This window comes from Drosophila sulfurigaster, chromosome X (assembly GCF_023558435.1).
Source record: "Drosophila sulfurigaster albostrigata strain 15112-1811.04 chromosome X, ASM2355843v2, whole genome shotgun sequence".
In the NCBI taxonomy this organism is placed as follows: Eukaryota; Metazoa; Arthropoda; class Insecta; order Diptera; family Drosophilidae; genus Drosophila; species Drosophila sulfurigaster.
In genome coordinates this window covers 21979990-21996191 of record NC_084885.1, presented here as the reverse complement: position 1 = coordinate 21996191, position 16202 = coordinate 21979990, and the positions used below count along the sequence as shown (strand labels likewise).

The 16202-nt window shown below is 47.8% G+C and overlaps 2 protein-coding genes across 2 annotated transcripts in view; one reads left to right on the top strand and one right to left on the bottom strand.

Annotated features, from left to right (window-relative positions):
* Window positions 1-16202, bottom strand: part of LOC133848102 (ATP synthase subunit delta, mitochondrial) — a 118464-nt gene that overhangs the window by 35416 nt on the left and 66846 nt on the right. The gene's annotated exons all lie outside the window — the stretch shown is intronic.
* Window positions 16-15455, top strand: LOC133848773 (mucin-2). The gene is made up of 10 exons (XM_062284467.1): window positions 16-703; window positions 1406-1474; window positions 1778-1858; window positions 2117-2197; window positions 4034-4072; window positions 4994-5032; window positions 6734-6866; window positions 11823-14176; window positions 14261-14617; window positions 14774-15455. Exons 1-10 carry the CDS (start codon window positions 128-130, stop codon window positions 15335-15337), a joined length of 4293 nt encoding a protein of 1430 aa, XP_062140451.1. The 5' UTR covers window positions 16-127; the 3' UTR covers window positions 15338-15455.

Here is a 16202-nt window from a genome sequence, read left to right as displayed (position 1 = left end):
TATTAGGGCCGTTGAATAGTAGTATCGAGGGCGTCGTCAGACTGCTCGTACAGTGGTTCACCTACAAAGCAATCGAATCGGTCAACAATTCGCGTTTGTGCAATTCCAAAAGCATTTATGTTTCAGTATGAAATTGCTAATATTATGCTTGTTAGTCGCATCGGGCGCTACTTTTACACTTTTCGGGCCACACATTCGTATTTCACCAGGCGATCATCACAATGAGATTATATTGCATTTCCGGAATCCTTGCAATAATAAGACAAGCTACACAACTACTATTCGCCCACCCTCCACACCTTGTAAATATCATCCAACTACACCAAATTGTGAACACCGCACAACAATTGCAACTAAACAACCATGTCAGCACAAAACAACCACACCTCACGACTGCCCAGGAGACACAACAGCAACGGCACAAACTTCGACTCCCAAGCCCACATATCAGACAACCATACAAACAACACGTCAAAGTACAGTTAAAACTACACCAAAGTCAAGTACAGAAAAGCCAACCACATTGAAGCCCACCACAACATTGAAGCCTATCACAGAAAAGCCAACCACTGCGAAGCCAACTGTTCCTAGCACTACAACATTGAAGCCAAGCACCGAAAAACCAACCACATCGAAGCCAACTGTTCCTAGCACTACAACATTGAAGCCAAGCACCGAAAGGCCAACTACTTCGAAGCCAACTGTGCCCAGCGCCACAACATTGAAGCCAAGTACAGAAAACCCAACCACTGCGAAGCCAACTGTTCCTAGCTCCACAACTTTAAAGCCAAGAACAGAAAAGCCAACCACTTCGAAGCCAACTGTGCCCAGCACTACAACATTGAAGCCAAGCACCGAAAAACCAACCACATCGAAGCCAACTGTTCCTAGCACTACAACATTGAAGCCAAGCACCGAAAGGCCAACTACTTCGAAGCCAACTGTGCCCAGCGCCACAACATTGAAGCCAAGTACAGAAAAACCAACCACAGCGAAGCCAACTGTTCCTAGCTCCACAACTTTGAAGCCAAGTACAGAAAAACCAACCACATCGAAGCCAACTGTTCCTAGCTCCACAACTTTGAAGCCAAGTACAGAAAAGCCAACCACTTCGAAGCCAACTGTGCCCAGCACTACAACATTGAAGCCAAGTACAGAAAAACCAACAACAGCGAAGCCAACTGTGCCCAGCACCACATCATTAAAGCCAAGCACAGAAAAGCAAACCACTTCGAAGCCAACTGTTCCTAGCTCCACAACTTTAAAGCCAAGTACAGAAAAGCCAACCACTTCGAAGCCAACTGTGCCCAGCACTACAACATTGAAGCCAAGTACAGAAAAACCAACCACAGTGAAGCCAACTGTTCCTAGCTCCACAACTTTGAAGCCAAGTACAGAAAAACCAACCACAGTGAAGCCAACTGTTCCTAGCTCCACAACTTTGAAGCCAAGTACAGAAAAGCCAACCACAGCGAAGCCAACTGTTCGTAGCACTACAACATTGAAGCCAAGTACAGAAAAACCAACCACAGCGAAGCCAACTGTGCCCAGCACCACAACATTGAAGCCAAGTACAGAAAAACCAACCACATCGAAGCCAACTGTTCCTAGCTCCACAACTTTGAAGCCAAGTACAGAAAAGCCAACCACTTCGAAACCAACTGTGCCCAGCACCACCACATTGAAGCCAAGAACAGAAAAACCAACCACAGCGAAGCCAACTGTTCCTAGCACTACAACATTGAAGCCAAGTACAGAAAAACCAACAACAGCGAAGCCAACTGTGCCCAGCACCACCACATTAAAGCCAAGCACAGAAAAGCCAACCACTTCGAAGCCAACCACTTCGAAGCCAACTGTGCCCAGCACCACCACATTGAAGCCAAGAACAGAAAAACCAACCACAGCGAAGCCAACTGTTCCTAGCACTACAACATTGAAGCCAAGTACAGAAAAACCAACCACATCGAAGCCAACTGTTCCTAGCTCCACAACATTGAAGCCAAGCACAGAAAAGCCAACCACTTCGAAGCCAACTGTTCCTAGCTCCACAACTTTGAAGCCAAGTACAGAAAAGCCAACCACTTCGAAGCCAACTGTTCCTAGCAGTACAACATTGAAGCCAAGTACAGAAAAACCAACCACATCGAAGCCAACTGTTCCTAGCTCCACAACTTTGAAGCCAAGTACAGAAAAACCAACCACAGCTAAGCCAACTGTTCCTAGCACTACAACATTGAAGCCAAGCACAGAAAAACCAACCACAGCGAAGCCAACTGTTCCTAGCTCCACAACATTAAAGCCAAGCACCGAAAGGCCAACCACTTCGAAGCCAACTGTGCCCAGCACCACAACATTGAAGCCAAGTACAGAAAAACCAACCACAGCGAAGCCAACTGTTCCTAGCTCCACAACATTAAAGCCAAGCACCGAAAGGCCAACCACTTCGAAGCCAACTGTGCCCAGCACCACAACATTGAAGCCAAGTACAGAAAAACCAACCACAGCGAAGCCAACTGTTCCTAGCTCCACAACATTAAAGCCAAGCACCGAAAGGCCAACCACTTCGAAGCCAACTGTGCCCAGCACCACAACATTGAAGCCAAGTACAGAAAAACCAACCACAGCGAAGCCAACTGTTCCTAGCTCCACAACATTAAAGCCAAGCACCGAAAGGCCAACCACTTCGAAGCCAACTGTGCCCAGCACCACAACATTGAAGCCAAGTACAGAAAAACCAACCACAGCGAAGCCAACTGTGCCCAGCACCACAACATTTAAGCCAAGTACAGAAAAGCCATCCACTGCGAAGCCAACTGTTCCTAGCACCACAACATTGAAGCCAAGTACAGAAAAGCCAACCACTGCGAAGCCAACTGTTCCTAGCACTACAACATTGAAGCCAAGTACAGAAAAGCCAACCACAGCCAAGCCAACTGTTCCTAGCACTACAACATTGAAGCCAAGTACAGAAAAACCAACCACAGCTAAGCCAACTGTTCCTAGCACTACAACATTAAAGCCAAGCACAGAAAAACCAACCACAGCTAAGCCAACTGTTCCTAGCACTACAACATTGAAGCCAAGTACAGAAAAACCAACCACAGCCAAGCCAACTGTTCCTAGCTCCACAACTTTGAAGCCAAGTACAGAAAAGCCAACCACTGCGAAGCCAACTGTTCCTAGCACTACAACATTGAAGCCAAGTACAGAAAAGCCAACCACAGCCAAGCCAACTGTTCCTAGCTCCACAACTTTGAAGCCAAGTACAGAAAAGCCAACCACTTCGAAGCCAACTGTTCCTAGCACTACAACATTGAAGCCAAGTACAGAAAAACCAACCACATCGAAGCCAACTGTTCCCAGCACCACAACATTGAAGCCAAGTACAGAAAAGCCAACCACTGCGAAGCCAACTGTTCCTAGCACTACAACATTGAAGCCAAGTACAGAAAAGCCAACCACAGCCAAGCCAACTGTTCCTAGCTCCACAACTTTGAAGCCAAGTACAGAAAAGCCAACCACATCGAAGCCAACTGTTCCTAGCACTACAACATTGAAGCCAAGTACAGAAAAACCAACCACAGCAAAGCCAACTTTTCCTAGCTCCACAACTTTGAAGCCAAGTACAGAAAAACCAACCACAGCGAAGCCAACTGTGCCCAGCACCACAACATTGAAGCCAAGTACAGAAAAGCCAACCACTGCGAAGCCAACTGTTCCTAGCTCCACAACTTTGAAGCCAAGTACAGAAAAGCCAACCACTTCGAAGCCAAATGTTCCTAGCAGTACAACATTGAAGCCAAGTACAGAAAAACCAACCACATCGAAGCCAACTGTTCCTAGCTCCACAACTTTGAAGCCAAGTACAGAAAAGCCAACCACTTCGAAGCCAACTGTTCCTAGCTCCACAACTTTGAAGCCAAGTACAGAAAAGCCAACCACTTCGAAGCCAACTGTTCCTAGCAGTACAACATTGAAGCCAAGTACAGAAAAACCAACCACATCGAAGCCAACTGTTCCTAGCTCCACAACTTTGAAGCCAAGTACAGAAAAACCAACCACAGCTAAGCCAACTGTTCCTAGCACTACAACATTGAAGCCAAGTACAGAAAAACCAACCACAGCTAAGCCAACTGTTCCTAGCACTACAACATTGAAGCCAAGCACAGAAAAACCAACCACAGCGAAGCCAACTGTTCCTAGCTCCACAACATTAAAGCCAAGCACCGAAAGGCCAACCACTTCGAAGCCAACTGTGCCCAGCACCACAACATTGAAGCCAAGTACAGAAAAACCAACCACAGCGAAGCCAACTGTTCCTAGCTCCACAACATTTAAGCCAAGTACAGAAAAGCCATCCACTGCGAAGCCAACTGTTCCTAGCACCACAACATTGAAGCCAAGTACAGAAAAGCCAACCACTGCGAAGCCAACTGTTCCTAGCACTACAACATTGAAGCCAAGTACAGAAAAGCCAACCACTGCGAAGCCAACTGTTCCTAGCACTACAACATTGAAGCCAAGTACAGAAAAGCCAACCACAGCCAAGCCAACTGTTCCTAGCTCCACAACTTTGAAGCCAAGTACAGAAAAGCCAACCACATCGAAGCCAACTGTTCCTAGCACTACAACATTGAAGCCAAGTACAGAAAAACCAACCACAGCAAAGCCAACTTTTCCTAGCTCCACAACTTTGAAGCCAAGTACAGAAAAACCAACCACAGCGAAGCCAACTGTGCCCAGCACCACAACATTGAAGCCAAGTACAGAAAAGCCAACCACTGCGAAGCCAACTGTTCCTAGCACTACAACATTGAAGCCAAGTACAGAAAAACCAACCACATCGAAGCCAACAGTTCCTAGCTCTACAACTTTGAAGCCAAGTACAGAAAAGCCGACCACTTCGAAGCCAACTGTGCCCAGCACCACAACATTGAAGCCAAGTACAGAAAAGCCAACCACTGCGAAGCCAACTGTTCCTAGCTCCACAACTTTGAAGCCAAGTACAGAAAAGCCAACCACAGCCAAGCCAACTGTTCCTAGCTCCACAACTTTGAAGCCAAGTACAGAAAAGCCAACCACATCGAAGCCAACTGTTCCTAGCACTACAACATTGAAGCCAAGTACAGAAAAACCAACCACAGCAAAGCCAACTTTTCCTAGCTCCACAACTTTGAAGCCAAGTACAGAAAAACCAACCACAGCGAAGCCAACTGTGCCCAGCACCACAACATTGAAGCCAAGTACAGAAAAGCCAACCACTGCGAAGCCAACTGTTCCTAGCACTACAACATTGAAGCCAAGTACAGAAAAACCAACCACATCGAAGCCAACAGTTCCTAGCTCTACAACTTTGAAGCCAAGTACAGAAAAGCCGACCACTTCGAAGCCAACTGTGCCCAGCACCACAACATTGAAGCCAAGTACAGAAAAGCCAACCACTGCGAAGCCAACTGTTCCTAGCTCCACAACTTTGAAGCCAAGTACAGAAAAACCAACCACAGCGAAGCCAACTGTTCCTAGCTCCACAACATTGAAGCCAAGTACAGAAAAGCCAACCACAGCTAAGCCAACTGTTCCTAGCACCACAACATTGAAGCCAAGCACAGAAAAACCAACCACAGCGAAGCCAACTGTGCGCAGCACCACCACATTGAAACCAAGCACAGAAAAACCAACCACAGCGAAGCCAACTGTTCCTAGCACTACAACATTGAAGCCAAGCACAGAAAAGCCAACCACAGCGAAGCCAACTGTTCCTAGCTCCACAACATTGAAGTCAAGTACAGAAAAGCCAACCACATCGAAGCCAACTGTGCGCAGCACCACCACATTGAAACCAAGCACAGAAAAACCAACCACAGCGAAGCCAACTGTTCCTAGCACTACAACATTGAAGCCAAGCACAGAAAAGCCAACCACAGCGAAGCCAACTGTTCCTAGCTCCACAACATTGAAGCCAAGTACAGAAAAGCCAACCACAGCGAAGCCAACTGTTCCTAGCTCCACAACTTTGAAGCCAATTACGGAAAAACCAACCACAGCGAAGCCAACTGTTCCTAGCTCCACAACATTGAAGCCAAGTACAGAAAAGCCAACCACATCGAAGCCAACTGTTCCTAGCTCCACAACATTGAAGCCAAGTACAGAAAAGCCAACCACATCGAAGCCAACTGTGCGCAGCACCACAACATTGAAGCCAAGTACAGAAAAGCCAACCACAGCGAAGCCAACTGTTCCTAGCTCCACAACTTTGAAGCCAATTACGGAAAAGCCAACCACAGCGAAGCCAACTGTTCCTAGCTCCACAACATTGAAGCCAAGAACAGAAAAGCCAACCACATCGAAGCCAACTGTGCGCAGCACCACCACATTGAAACCAAGCACAGAAAAACCAACCACAGCGCAGCCAACTATTCCTAGCTCTACAACATTGAAGCCAAGCACAGAAAAACCAACCACAGCTAAGCCAACTGTTCCTAGCACCACAACATTGAAGCCAAGTACAGAAAAGCCAACCACAGCGAAGCCAACTGTTCCTAGCTCCACAACTTTGAAGCCAATTACGGAAAAACCAACCACAGCGAAGCCAACTGTTCCTAGCTCCACAACATTGAAGCCAAGTACAGAAAAGCCAACCACATCGAAGCCAACTGTGCGCAGCACCACCACATTGAAGCCAAGTACAGAAAAGCCAACCACAGCGAAGCCAACTGTTCCTAGCTCCACAACTTTGAAGCCAAGTACAGAAAAAGCAACCACAGCGAAGCCAACTGTTCCTAGCACTACAACATTGAAGCCAAGCACAGAAAAACCAACCACAGCTAAGCCAACTGTTCTTAGCACCACAACATTGAAGCCAAGTACAGAAAAGCCAACCACAGCGAAGCCAACTGTTCCTAGCTCCACAACTTTGAAGCCAATTACGGAAAAACCAACCACAGCGAAGCCAACTGTTCCTAGCTCCACAACATTGAAGCCAAGTACAGAAAAGCCAACCACATCGAAGCCAACTGTGCGCAGCACCACCACATTGAAGCCAAGTACAGAAAAGCCAACCACAGCGAAGCCAACTGTTCCTAGCTCCACAACTTTGAAGCCAAGTACAGAAAAACCAACCACAGCGAAGCCAACTTTTCCTAGCTCCACAACATTGAAGCCAAGTACAGAAAAGCCAACCACATCGAAGCCAACTGTGCGCAGCACCACAACATTGAAACCAAGCACAGAAAAACCAACCACAGCGAAGCCAACTGTTCCTAGCACCACAACATTGAAGCCAAGCACAGAAAAAGCAACAACAGCGAAGCCAACTGTTCCTAGCACCACCACATTGAAGCCAAGCACAGAAAAACCAACCACATCGAAGCCAACTGTTCCTAGCACTACAACATTGAAGCCAAGCACAGAAAAGCCAACCACAGCGAAGCCAACTGTTCCTAGCTCCACAACATTGAAGCCAAGTACAGAAAAGCCAACCACATCGAAGCCAACTGTGCGCAGCACCACAACGTGAAGCCAAGTACAGAAAAGCCAACCACAGCGAAGCCAACTGTTCCTAGCTCCACAACATTGAAGCCAAGTACAGAAAAGCCAACCACATCGAAGCCAACTGTGCGCAGCACCACAACGTGAAACCAAGCACAGAAAAACCAACCACAGCGAAGCCAACTGTTCCTAGCACTACAACATTGAAGCCAAGTACAGAAAAGCCAACCACTGCGAAGCCAACTGTTCCTAGCACTACAACATTGAAGCCAAGTACAGAAAAGCCAACCACATCGAAGCCAACTGTGCGCAGCACCACAACATTGAAGCCAAGTACAGAAAAGCCAACCACAGCGAAGCCAACTGTTCCTAGCACTACAACATTGAAACCAAGCACAGAAAAACCAACCACAGCGAAGCCAACTGTTCCTAGCACTACAACATTGAAGCCAAGTACAGAAAAGCCAACCACAGCGAAGCCAACTGTTCCTAGCTCCACAACATTGAAGCCAAGTACAGAAAAGCCAACCACATCGAAGCCAACTGTGCGCAGCACCACAACATTGAAACCAAGCACAGAAAAACCAACCACAGCGAAGCCAACTGTTCCTAGCACCACCACATTGAAGCCAAGCACAGAAAAACCAACCACATCGAAGCCAACTGTTCCTAGCACTACAACATTGAAGCCAAGTACAGAAAAACCAACCACAGCGAAGCCAACTGTTCCTAGCACTACAACATTGAAGCCAAGCACAGAAAAGCCAACCACAGCGAAGCCAACTGTTCCTAGCTCCACAACATTGAAGCCAAGTACAGAAAAGCCAACCACATCGAAGCCAACTGTGCGCAGCACCACAACGTGAAACCAAGCACAGAAAAACCAACCACAGCGAAGCCAACTGTTCCTAGCACCACAACATTGAAGCCAAGCACAGAAAAAGCAACCACAGCGAAGCCAACTGTTCCTAGCACCACCACATTGAAGCCAAGCACAGAAAAACCAACCACAGCGAAGCCAACTGTTCCTAGCACTACAACATTGAAGCCAAGTACAGAAAAACCAACCACAGCGAAGCCAACTGTTCCTAGCTCCACAACATTGAATCCAAGTACAGAAAAACCAACCACTGCGAAGCCAACTGTTCCTAGCACTACAACATTGAAGCCAAGTACAGAAAAGCCAACCACATCGAAGCCAACTGTTCCTAGCTCCACAACTTTAAAGCCAAGTACAGAAAAACCAACCACAGCAAAACCAACTGTTCCTAGCACTACAACATTGAAGCCAAGCACAGAAAAACCAACCACAGCTAAGCCAACTGTTCCTAGCTCCACAACTTTGAAGCCAAGTACAGAAAAGCCAACCACATCGAAGCCAACTGTTCCTAGCTCCACAACATTGAAGCCAAGCACAGAAAAACCAACCACAGCGAAGCCAACTGTTCCTAGCTCCACAACTTTAAAGCCAAGTACAGAAAAACCAACCACAGCAAAACCAACTGTTCCTAGCACTACAACATTGAAGCCAAGCACAGAAAAACCAACCACAGCGACGCCAACTGTTCCTAGCTCCACAACATTGAAGCCAAGTACAGAAAAGCCAACCACATCGATGCCAACTGTGCGCAGCACCACAACATTGAAACCAAGCACAGAAAAACCAACCACAGCGAAGCCAACTGTTCCTAGCTCTACAACATTGAAGCCAAGCACAGAAAAACCAACCACAGCTAAGCCAACTGTTCCTAGCACCACAACATTGAAGCCAAGCACAGAAAAACCAACCACAGCGAAGCCAACTGTTCCTAGCACCACCACATTGAAGCCAAGCACAGAAAAACCAACCACAGCGAAGCCAACTGTTCCTAGCACTACAACATTGAAGCCAAGTACAGAAAAACCAACCACAGCGAAGCCAACTGTTCCTAGCACTACAACATTGAAGCCAAGCACAGAAAAGCCAACCACAGCGAAGCCAACTGTTCCTAGCACCACAACATTGAAGCCAAGTACAGAAAAGCCAACCACATCGAAGCCAACTGTGCGCAGCACCACCACATTGAAACCAAGCACAGAAAAACCAACCACAGCGAAGCCAACTGTTCCTAGCTCTACAACATTGAAGACAAGCACAGAAAAACCAACCACTGCGAAGCCAACTGTTCCTAGCACTACAACATTGAAGCCAAGTACAGAAAAACCAACCACAGCAAAGCCAACTGTTCCTAGCTCCACAACTTTGAAGCCAAGTACAGAAAAACCAACCACAGCAAATCCAACTGTTCCTAGCACTACAACATTGAAGCCAAGCACAGAAAAACTAACCACAGCTAAGCCAACTGTTCCTAGCTCCACAACATTGAAGCCAAGTACAGAAAAGCCAACCACTTCGAAGCCAACAGTACCAAGCACCACAACATTGAAACCAAGCACAGAAAAAGCAACCACAGCTAAGCCAACTGTTCCTAGCACTACAACATTGAAACCAAGCACAGAAAAACCAACCACAGCAAAGCCAACTGTTCCTAGCTCCACAACATTGAAGCCAAGCACAGAAAAACCAACCACATCGAAGCCAACTGTGCGCAGCACCACCACATTGAAACCAAGCACAGAAAAACCAACCACAGCGAAGCCAACTGTTCCTAGCTCTACAACATTGAAGACAAGCACAGAAAAACCAACCACTGCGAAGCCAACTGTTCCTAGCACTACAACATTGAAGCCAAGTACAGAAAAACCAACCACAGCAAAGCCAACTGTTCCTAGCTCCACAACTTTGAAGCCAAGTACAGAAAAACCAACCACAGCAAATCCAACTGTTCCTAGCACTACAACATTGAAGCCAAGCACAGAAAAACCAACCACAGCTAAGCCAACTGTTCCTAGCTCCACAACTTTGAAGCCAAGTACAGAAAAGCCTATACACACTCAACCGACGCAGCCAACTCAGCCGACCCAACCAACACAGCCTCCACACACTCAACCAACGCAGCCAACTCAGCCGACCCAACCAACACAGCCTCCACACACTCAACCGACGCAGCCAACTCAGCCAACTCAGCCGACCCAACCAACACAGCCTCCACACACTCAACCGACGCAGCCAACTCAGCCAACTCAGCCGACCCAACCGACCCAACCAACACAGCCTCCACACACTCAACCGACGCAGCCAACTCAGCCGACCCAACCAACACAGCCTCCACACACTCAACCGACGCAGCCAACTCAGCCAACTCAGCCGACCCAACCAACACAGCCTCCACACACTCAACCGACGCAGCCAACTCAGCCAACTCAGCCGACCCAACCGACCCAACCAACACAGCCTCCACACACTCAACCGACGCAGCCAACTCAGCCGACCCAACCAACACAGCCTCCACACACTCAACCGACGCAGCCAACTCAGCCAACTCAGCCGACCCAACCAACACAGCCTCCACACACTCAACCGACGCAGCCAACTCAGCCAACTCAGCCGACCCAACCGACCCAACCAACACAGCCTCCACACACTCAACCGACGCAGCCAACTCAGCCGACCCAACCAACACAGCCTCCACACACTCAACCGACGCAGCCAACTCAGCCAACTCAGCCGACCCAACCAACACAGCCTCCACACACTCAACCAACGCAGCCGACCCAACCAACACAGCCTCCACACACTCAACCAACGCAGCCAACTCAGCCGACCCAACCAACACAGCCTCCACACACTCAACCGACGCAGCCAACTCAGCCAACTCAGCCGACCCAACCAACACAGCCTCCACACACTCAACCGACGCAGCCAACTCAGCCGACCCAACCAACACAGCCTCCACACACTCAACCGACGCAGCCAACTCAGCCAACTCAGCCGACCCAACCAACACAGCCTCCACACACTCAACCAACGCAGCCAACTCAGCCGACCCAACCAACACAGCCTCCACACACTCAACCGACGCAGCCAACTCAGCCAACTCAGCCGACCCAACCAACACAGCCTCCACACACTCAACCGACGCAGCCAACTCAGCCAACTCAGCCGACCCAACCGACCCAACCAACACAGCCTCCACACACTCAACCGACGCAGCCAACTCAGCCGACCCAACCAACACAGCCTCCACACACTCAACCAACGCAGCCAACTCAGCCGACCCAACCAACACAGCCTCCACACACTCAACCTACTAAACCAAGCACCACAACATTGAAGCCAACCACTTCGAACCCAACTGTGCCGAGTACCACAACATTGAAGCCAAGCACCGAAAAACCAACCACATCGAAACCAACTGCGCCTAGCACCACAACATTGAAGCCGAGCACAGAAAAGCCAACCACATCGAAGCCAAGTGTGCCCAGCACCACAACATTGAAGCCAAGCACAGAAAAGCCAACTACATCAAAGCCAACTGTGCCTAGCACCACAACATTGAAGCCAAGCACCGAAAAGCCAACCACATCGAAGCCAACTGTTCGTAGCACCACAACATTGAAGCCAAGCACAGAAAAGCCAACCACATCGAAACCAACTGTTCGTAGCACCACAACATTGAAGCCGAGCACAGAAAAACCAACCACATCGAAGCCAACTGTTCGTAGCACCACAGCATTGAAGCCGAGCACAGAAAAACCAACCACATCGAAGCCAACTGTTCGTAGCACCACAACATTGAAGCCGAGCACAGAAAAGCCAACCACATCGAAGCCAACTGTTCGTAGCACCACAACATTGAAGCCAAGCACAGAAAAGCCAACCACATCGAAACCAACTGTGCCTAGCACCACAACATTGAAGCCAAGCACAGAAAAGCCAACCACTTCGAAGCCGACAGAGCCGAGCACCACAACATTGAAGCCAAGCACCGAAAAGCCAACAACTTCGAAGCCAACTGTTCGTAGCACCACAACATTGAAGCCAAGCACGGAAAAGCCAACCACATCGAAGCCAACTGTTCGTAGCACCACAACATTGAAGCCGAGCACAGAAAAGCCAACCACATCGAAGCCAACTGTTCGTAGCACCACAACATTGAAGCCAAGCACAGAAAAGCCAACCACATCGAAACCAACTGTGCCTAGCACCACAACATTGAAGCCAAGCACAGAAAAGCCAACCACTTCGAAGCCGACAGAGCCGAGCACCACAACATTGAAGCCGAGCACCGAAAAGCCAACAACTTCGAAGCCAACTGTTCGTAGCACCACAACATTGAAGCCAAGCACAGAAAAGCCAACTACATCGAAACCAACTGTTCGTAGCACCACAACATTGAAGCCGAGCACAGAAAAACCAACCACATCGAAGCCAACTGTTCGTAGCACCACAACATTGAAGCCAAGCACAGAAAAACCAACCACATCGAAACCAACTGTGCCTAGCACCACAACATTGAAGCCAAGCACAGAAAAGCCAACCACTTCGAAGCCGACAGAGCCGAGCACCACAACATTGAAGCCGAGTACAGAAAAGCCAACCACATCGAAGCCAACTGTTCGTAGCACCACAACATTGAAGCCGAGCACAGAAAAGCCAACCACATCGAAACCAACTGTGCCTAGCACCACAACATTGAAGCCAAGCACAGAAAAGCCAACCACTTCGAAGCCAACTGTTCGTAGCACCACAACATTGAAGCCGAGCACAGAAAAGCCAACCACATCGAAACCAACTGTGCCTAGCACCACAACATTGAAGCCAAGCACAGAAAAGCCAACCACATCGAAACCAACTGTGCCTAGCACCACAACATTGATGCCAAGCACAGAAAAGCCAACCACATCGAAGCCAACTGTTCGTAGCACCACAACATTGAAGCCGAGCACAGAAAAGCCAACCACATCGAAACCAACTGTGCCTAGCACCACAACATTGAAGCCAAGCACAGAAAAGCCAACCACTTCGAAGCCAACTGTTCGTAGCACCACAACATTGAAACCGAGCACAGAAAAGCCAACCACATCGAAACCAACTGTGCCTAGCACCACAACATTGAAGCCAAGCACAGAAAAGCCAACAACTTCGAAGCCAACTGTTCGTAGCACCACAACATTGAAGCCAAGCACAGAAAAGCCAACCACTTCGAAGCCGACAGAGCCGAGCACCACAACATTGAAGCCAAGCACCGAAAAGCCAACAACTTCGAAGCCAACTGTTCGTAGCACCACAACATTGAAGCCAAGCACAGAAAAGCCAACCACATCGAAACCAACTGTTCGTAGCACCACAACATTGAAGCCGAGCACAGAAAAGCCAACCACATCGAAGCCAACTGTTCGTAGCACCACAACATTGAAGCCAAGCACAGAAAAGCCAACCACATCGAAACCAACTGTGCCTAGCACCACAACATTGAAGCCAAGCACAGAAAAGCCAACCACTTCGAAGCCAACTGTTCGTAGCACGACAACATTGAAGCCAAGCACAGAAAAGCCAACCACTTCGAAACCATCAGAACCGAGCACCACATCGTGGTGGCCAAGCACTCGAAAACCGACCACATTGAAGCCAACAGAGCCTAGTCCCACAACCAGGAAGCCAACCACTTCGAAACCAACTGAGCCGAGCACCACAACATTGAAGCCAAGCACAGAAAAGCCAACCACATCGAAGCCAACTGTTCGTAGCACTACAACATTGAAGCCGAGCACAGAAAAGCCAACTACAGCGAAGCCAACTGTTCGTAGCACCACAACATTGAAGCCAAGCACAGAAAAGCCAACTACAGCGAAGCCAACTGTTCGTAGCACCACAACATTGAAGCCAAGCACAGAAAAGCCAACTACAGCGAAGCCAACTGTTCGTAGCACCACAACATTGAAGCCAAGCACAGAAAAGCCAACCACTTCAAAACCATCAGAACCGAGCACCACATCGTGGTGGCCAAGCACTCGAAAACCGACCACATTGAAGCCAACAGAGCCTAGTCCCACAACCAGGAAGCCAACCACTTCGAAACCAACTGAGCCGAGCACCACAACATTGAAGCCAAGCACAGAAAAGCCAACCACATCGAAGCCAACTGTTCGTAGCACTACAACATTGAAGCCGAGCACAGAAAAGCCAACCACATCGAAGCCAACTGTTCGTAGCACCACGACATTGAAGCCAAGCACAGAAAAGCCAACTACAGCGAAGCCAACTGTTCGTAGCACCACAACATTGAAGCCAAGCACAGAAAAGCCAACTACAGCGAAGCCAACTGTTCGTAGCACCACAACATTGACGCCAAGCACAGAAAAGCCAACTACAGCGAAGCCAACTGTTCGTAGCACCACAACATTGAAGCCAAGCACAGAAAAGCCAACTACTTCGAAGCCAACTGTTCGTAGCACGACAACATTGAAGCCAAGCACAGAAAAGCCAACCACTTCGAAGCCATCAGAACCGAGCACCACATCGTGGTGGCCAAGCACTCGAAAACCGACCACATTGAAGCCAACAGAGCCGAGCACCACAACATTGAAACCAATCACAGAAAAGCCAACCACTTTGAAACCAACTGAGCCAAGCACCACATCGTGGTGGCCAAGCACTCGAAAACCGACCACATTGAAGCCAACAGAGCCGAGTCCCTCAACCAGGAAGCCAACCACTCTGAAGCCAACTGAGCCGAGCACCACAACCAGGAAGCCAAGTACAGAAAAGCCAACCACCTTAAAACCAACTACTCCCAGCACCACAACACATAAACCGATTACTCAAAAGCCCAGCACTTCCCCGCGCACAACGCCCACAACGGAAAAGGTAACAACGGAAGGACCTGAAAGTACTACTGAGTCACTGCCCCCTTTTAACGTCTTTCAAGTGCAATCGACTACGGAAGGTATCGATTATAACTAAATTAACTTTGTAATATATCGTGCTAAAACGGTATATACCTCATATATATTTCACAGAATTTGTTCAATGAATTTAACTGAATTTCTTCTTATAATAATAAAATAAATAATTATATTACATGCGTTGTGCATTTTTACAGTATATTTTTAAGATAGAAAATTTTCTTCTTTTGAATTTATCCTTTTTCCTCTGGAATCTACAGCATTGATCGTTTCAAATAATTGAGTCCCTTATAGTTCTAAATACACATAAATATATATTAATCACAACATTTATAGATGCATTATTTATATTTATATTTAGTCTTCACCTTCGTAAAATGTGTGTTGTCGTGTAATTCACTCTCATTGTCTTTGTTTAAACATGCATTGACTTTTAAAAGAAACCCATAATGACTCATGACAATCGTGCACTTTGACGATCACCTAAAAAGACTCATTGACGAGGCGGACACTCGCCAATCTCACAGCCATCGATTCTCTCCATTGAGCTTTCGTTGCATTACTTCGAAGTGATGTCACGCTCAGTTACATCACTAAGCAAAAGCTCAATCGGTAGTCTTTGTATCCGCAAACATTAAAATGCATATATAAAATCAACTATTAAGAGACCTTAGTAATTTTCAAACTTATTATGATAGCGCCACTATTGCCTGACGCTATTAATATTTTAGATGTCAATTGATAGAATTGATTCCACAAGTTCAGCGTGCCACAAAGAATTTTTATAGCATACTTTCAGGCTATAGCAATCTAAATCGTCGTCTTCATTGCCGTTAAATCTCTCTCCTGTTGGCAAAGTATTAGCTCGATCTTCCGATGTGTATGTGTAATAAGCAGTGAAAGCCTGCACATAATAGTATTAA

Bases quoted from the DNA above. Each gene is read 5' to 3' on its own strand.
- LOC133848773 (XM_062284467.1), top strand. From the start codon at position 128: ATGAAATTGCTAATATTATGCTTGTTAGTCGCATCGGGCGCTACTTTT. The intron at 4,073-4,993 runs CCAACTGTTCCT...CCTAGCTCCACA, and splicing joins AAAAACCAACCACAGCTAAG to ACTTTGAAGCCAAGTACAGA. The intron at 14,618-14,773 runs CCAACTACAGCG...CGTAGCACCACA, and splicing joins TGAAGCCAAGCACAGAAAAG to ACATTGAAGCCAAGCACAGA.